The sequence below is a fragment of the Myodes glareolus genome, chromosome 9 (assembly GCF_982192425.1).
Source record: "Myodes glareolus chromosome 9, mMyoGla1.1, whole genome shotgun sequence".
NCBI lineage: Eukaryota > Metazoa > Chordata > Mammalia > Rodentia > Cricetidae > Myodes > Myodes glareolus.
The window spans coordinates 49,941,845-49,948,042 of record NC_142034.1 but is presented as its reverse complement, the minus strand read 5'-3'; the positions used below and the strand labels follow the sequence as shown (position 1 = coordinate 49,948,042).

General features: G+C 36.8%; 1 protein-coding gene across 1 annotated transcript; it reads right to left on the bottom strand.

Annotated features, from left to right (window-relative positions):
• Positions 1–721: 721 nt before the first annotated feature.
• Positions 722–1,663, bottom strand: LOC125403084 (olfactory receptor 1468-like). Its single transcript, XM_048438265.3, has one exon. It carries the CDS (start codon positions 1,652–1,654, stop codon positions 722–724), a length of 933 nt encoding a protein of 310 aa, XP_048294222.1. The 5' UTR covers positions 1,655–1,663.
• Between the last annotated feature and the right edge of the window lie 4,535 nt (positions 1,664–6,198).

Here is a 6,198-nt window from a genome sequence, read left to right as displayed (position 1 = left end):
AGGAATCAGAGGGGATGGAGGACTCCAGAAAAACAAGGCCCATGGCGTCACCTAAGTAGGGCTCAAATAGGCTCACAGAGACTGAAACTGCAAGCCTGGGGTTGCTTTGGTATGTACCAGGTCCTCTGCATATAGGTTAGACTGTTAGCTTGCTGTTTTGTGAGCTATCTAAGAGTGGGGGTGGGTTTTTATGATTCATTTGTCTTATTTTTATACTTCTTCATTCTTTCTGGGTTGCCTTGTCCAGCCTCCATTTGAGGGCTTTTGCTTTGTCTTATTCTTTCTTTTTTGGTCATGTTTGACTGTCATCTTTTGAAGGCCTGCACTTTTCTAGAGAGGAAACCAAGGGGTAATAGATATGAGGGAGGAGGGCCGTGATGGGGAACTAGGAGAAATGGATTAAAGTGACACTGTGTTTGGGATATATTGTGTGAGAAAATAATCTATTTTCAAAATAAAAAGAATGTAAGGAATGAAAATCTGATAAAACAATGGCTCTTACCTAATGATTTCCTGGGATCACACATGCACGGCAGATGATGTGTCACTGAGTCGTTGATGGCCCCTTCCTTAAGTGAACAACTTTACAAAATTTCTGTTTGAAATTGAAAATATTATGTAGTTTGTTCTTGCATGTGGGTCCCATTGTATGGAAATATTTTGTGATATTAATATCAATATATTTAATAGATAAATTTAAGTAAAATTTCTAGTAATGCTACTATAAGGAGATTTTCTTCTTACAAAGGACTGTTATCAGGGCCTCTTTCATGTCTCTGTTCCTCAGGCTGTAGATGAAGGGATTCAGCATGGGAGTCACCACAGTGTACATCATGGCCATGGCTGTCTCCTTCACAGTAGAATTATTAGCTGATGGACACAAGTAGAGACCAATAATTGTCCCATAGAACAGTGAGACCACAGACAGGTGGGAGCCACAAGTAGAGAAGACCTTGTGGATAACTCGAGTAGATGAAACTCTCAGGATGGAGGAGACAATTTGTAAATAGGAAACAACAATGAGTAAGAATGGGGTGACAATAACAAGCCCTCCCAAGATAAATATCATTAGTTCATTAATAAAACTGTCAGAGCATGCCAACTTGAACAGAGCCGATATATCACAGAAAAACTGGGGGATCACATTGTCCTCACAGAAAGACAATCTAGTCAGGAGCAGGGTATGAAACATGGAATGCAACAAAGTAAGGATCCAGGACAGCACTACTAGACTTACACAGAGTTTAGTGTTCATTATACTGGTGTACCGAAGGGGGTAACAGATAGCCACATAGCGGTCATAGGCCATGACCACAAGAAGGAAGCTCTCCATGTCTCCAAAAACCATTAGAAAGTATATTTGTGTCAGACAATTTGCATAAGGAATGGATGGATCATGACTCTGCATGTTCTGCAGCAATTTGGGCATTGTGACAGAGGAAAAGCAGAGGTCAGAGAAGGACAAGTTGCTGAGAAACAAGTACATGGGTGTGTGCAGATGGGAATCCAGTAGAATGAGGATGATGATGATCAGATTCCCCAGGACGGTGGTGAGGTACATGGCCAGGAACAGGGTATAGAACAGGTGTTGGTGTTCTGGGGGAATGGGCAGGCCCAGGAGGAGAAACTGGGAGATGACAGTTTGGTTGTTCATTATTCTTCTTCATATCCAGTATCCTAATGAGAAAATAACAAGATTTCTTATATATCAAAGAAATAATTGAACATATATTTAGGATGTATATTCTACAATAATGGATATGACAATAATGGTAGTAAGTATAATCTTAAACTCCAAATGTCTGTAATCAGAACCATCAATGATTTTTCTCAACTTTCATAAACAGGTTTCTATTTCCATCCTTTCCTAGACAGCTTTTTGCTATTTCTATTGATATACACAGTAGACTAATGCTTCTCTCTCCAGCTCTCTGCCCAATTCTAGTTTGTTCATTTGTAATCTGCTCTATGTTATTTTGTATAATTGATGTTCTTGAAAAATTTGGGAAAATTTTAACATCATAATATTACATAAACTTCAATAAAACTCTTCAAAAATAAAAAATGCTTTAGATTGCCATTTCAAACTCAGACATGCTTGTCACTGTACGGATTTCTTGTCAGTGTACGGATTTCTACTCCACTCTTCACCAATCAACTTCGCTCCATTGCATGGATGACAGGCATCAGAAGCTCAAAAACCCCAAATGAAATTCATGTCTTCACTCTTTGGTCTCCCAAAACATTCTTCAATCTCTTTTCTTCTAGTTTCCCATAGTACAGCCAAGGAGGAAGTTAAGGTTTGAGTCAGAACTCTATGAATTTTGATCCATTCATTTTTTTTGTTTACCTTGAAGTGTTGTCATACATTATAGAGTTTCTTCTTCATTCTCCTCCTATTTCATCCATTTCTTTCTGTAAGATTGTATCCATATGGGAGGATCAGATTTTGTCTTTACTGGAACACAGAAGCAAATTCAGTTCATGTCTATGTTCTCATGCCTCCTGACTCTGCTTGTTTCTTTCAACCTGCTTCATTTAAACTGTGCATTCTAATAGAGGAAGTCCATCATATCTTTTCTGGTTTATTTTTCACATTACCATTGTTGCTCTGAGGATAAGGAAAAAGCTCCTATTAAGGACACAAACGCTGTTTCATTATCTCACATGTGCAAATTGTATGTCCTTATTTAGTATCACAGTGACACTTGCTTTTTGCTCTTAATCAATGTCATGTTAAAACTTTTCACTGCCCTCATTTCAGATTTCTCCTATACTTCCCAATAATTTCCTCCCCTCTGCTTCTCTTTTATCTGCTTCATCCTTACTCATGTGTAAGGTATATTACTTCTCAGATACACAGCTAAATTTATTCTATCTTTTCATAAGTGAGACCTTCAGCCATGTTCTATAGTATTCCAAACATATCCCATGTACTTAAAACTCTGATCACTACTTTAAGACACCTCACCATCAATTGCAAACTCTGTGGAGGAAATGTACCATGTGCTATCTTTCTATTTTATTATTTATAATCATTCTTAATCTCCAACTAGAGCCAGTATCTTTCATAATGCATGAATTTGGCCCATGAATATTTGTTACTTGCTGCTCACCTCATGCAGATTTCATTAAATAAAATGGTACAAAATTTTCCATTTAAACAGATAGACTTGACCAATTAGCACTAAATTTTGCACTTTATAACGAGTGTTGGAGATCTAATATTGTGTTTCTTCAGTGTTAGTGCTAGTTATTTGTATTTCTTTGTAAAACTGATGACTCCAAATCATGTTCATATGCTTTAATGAAAAAAATCATGATATTGGTGCCAAAGACAGAATGAAAAATATTATAAGTAATAAAAAAGTAAAAGCAACAAGAATTTGTGAATTTAGAATCTTCCACTGAGTTATTGTTCAGATGTCTATATTGTGTGTGATGATTAATTTATCCATAGAGTGGGTTAAACCTGATACCAATTTTGGACAAATTCTCATTGCTATGCAGATATTCCTTATTTTTTGAGACAAGATTTCTGGGTGTAACTCTGCACATTTTCTAGAAATGTCCTTTAATATATAGATTTTCAGCAGAGTAATTAACACTTCATAATATGGTGATCTTCATGCAGTCAGATGAAGGAATTAGAGGAAAAGGACATGTCACTGTATCAAAATCTGCATTTTCTGTCTAAGACACAACTCTGTAGCATCCACTCTTTTCAAGGATTCTAATGTTCTAGAAAGTTCTTCGAAGATTGTCCTTATCAGCCTCTCACACTGGGAAGTCTGTGTCCTACGTCACATTCATGGGAGCACATGCACACACACACACACACACACACACACACACACCACATGTGTTATTATATGATTCTATTCAACACTGTCTAATGAACCTGTTACATATCTCAGAACTCACAAAAGAGTAAAAACATCTAAGTGATCTAAGCAACTTTCTCTGATATGTACACCCAAGTCTGACTGAATTTTCACAGACTTACAAGAGTTCAATGGAGCTGAATTCAGAGTTTGCACACTTACACATTGTGTATTAGCATTACAGAGATGAAACCACATAGGAAAAAAAATAATATGTCATTTAAAATGATACTCTCCTTATGTATTCAAGACTGGCTTCAAACATGCAGCACTCCCACCTTTGCTTCCAGAAGACTGACATTATAGGTATGTGCCATCATGCCCAGTTTCTCCTTCTTTTGTAAATTGATAGTACCATTGTGATAGGTATGCATGTGTGCAAAGAACAGAAGCCAGAGAAATCGCCGTCAACTGTTACTACTAATGGGCCAGTGGGCTTCACACCATCTTTAGATATTAAGCACATTTTCAAATTAAACAGTACTTAAAATTTACAAGTGATATGTTTCTAACATTCGGTACACCTACCTATAATCTTGGGTTATGTAGAAGTACTGAGTTCAAGAGTTCTTCTTGTACCTTTGCATGAAAACATAAATGGTATTAATTAATATCTCCCTTGATGGACTGCCCTTAGGAGCAATCACAGATATTATCATTAAAAGTTCAAAGATTTGTGAAGATGTATAGATAAAATTAAGCATAATCTTGGGTAGGACATTCTGCAGAGTTTGTTAAGACCCCACAGGAGAAAGTATCAAAAACAACCATTTAGCATTACAGCAGTGAACTCCATCTCACAGTGTTGCTCTTCTGCTGAAATGATTTGATATCGAGAGAAATTTACATGATGAGTAACTGTGATGAACCCATCCATATGAAAGTGGTTACAGTATGACTGTGAAACAAATGCTTGTACAGTATGGTGATGTCTTGAGAGACAGAGAAAAGAAGAATTCTGTCATACCTAGAGGCTGTCCTGCATCACACTGGAAATTCATGTGGATTGACAGAGATCAGCTTATGTTCTTGAATGTACCCAGATCTGCTGAGTACACCGTCACAGTTTCTGGTTCAAGATCCTGTTCAGCTTTTCAGGCAAATGGACTAGTGGCCTCTGTACTCATCCCATTGCCCTATACCTACTCACATTCCCATGGCCATTTCTGGGCCTTGGGAGCCCTACTTCCCTTAGGAGTCCAGATCTGGTATAACTCATTAAAGACATAGTAATTACCCAGGACCTTTCTACAACCAATTTACTCAGGGATTTCTAGTGAAGACCAATTATTATTGCCTATCACTCCTTCCTACACTTTGGGGGAGGAGAAAATTTAATGAAAAACAATAAACAAAATACGCAAACAAATAGCAGTGACAAAAGCTTGAAAAAATGCAAGCCCTTCGCCTGTTCAGGTTATGTCCAGAGGTTCTTCTTGATCGTAGCCAACTTTCCTAGGGGGAAAAAGGGAAGAAGTGTGACTGAAATAACACTACAAGTTATGATACATTATTCTGATAATGATTTAAAGTGTCTAAAAATAATAAAATTTACACAAGAAACTATTAGTAATCAGGTAAGTAACCTAGCCTTTAAAGGCTATCTATTCAGCCCACCCAACAGTAGGGTTTTATTTATTTATTTATTTATTTATTTATTTATTTATTTATTTATTTTTTACAAAACAGGATTTCTCTGTGAAAAAGTCTGGTCTGTCTTGGAATTCATTCTGTAGATCAGGCTGGCCTCTAACTCATGGAGATCCACTTGCCTTTGCATCCTGAGTACTGAGATTAAATACATGCACCACTGCCATCCAGCTCCAGCAATAATTTTTAAACAAAGTGAGAGAGTAGAAAATCACACACATTGGGACAGTTTTTAAAGGACAGCTTCTCTATAGATAAACAAACTTTTGGAAAATTTTAAACTTCTCCAGCCAACTTTCTATGTGTACTAATATGTGAAAAGTCAAGAAAATGAATCACAACACCAACTCCCAAATCTGCTCTAGGGTAATAAAAGAAAGCCTCTGAGTAGTGAACCATTAGGAAAAAAATCTTACCTATTTAAAAAGGCCTTTATAAAATAAACAGGCTCACATTATCTGAAAGTAACTTTCTTTACTGCTGCTTTAAAAAGTTCTCCTTCAGGAAAACTCTTGTCAATATTACAGGTGGATATTGAAGGTCATATTTCATTCCTTAAGTAAACAATAGAGACAGAGACACATAAGAAATCATAAGGTTTTTCTTTCAGGCTTGAAATAGTCACACCAACTGTAATCTTGGCAATGCTTAGTTGTCAGATTCA

Excerpts from the sequence above, each read along its gene's own strand:
- LOC125403084 (XM_048438265.3), bottom strand. The coding sequence starts at position 1,654 with ATGAACAACCAAACTGTCATCTCCCAGTTTCTCCTCCTGGGCCTGCCC.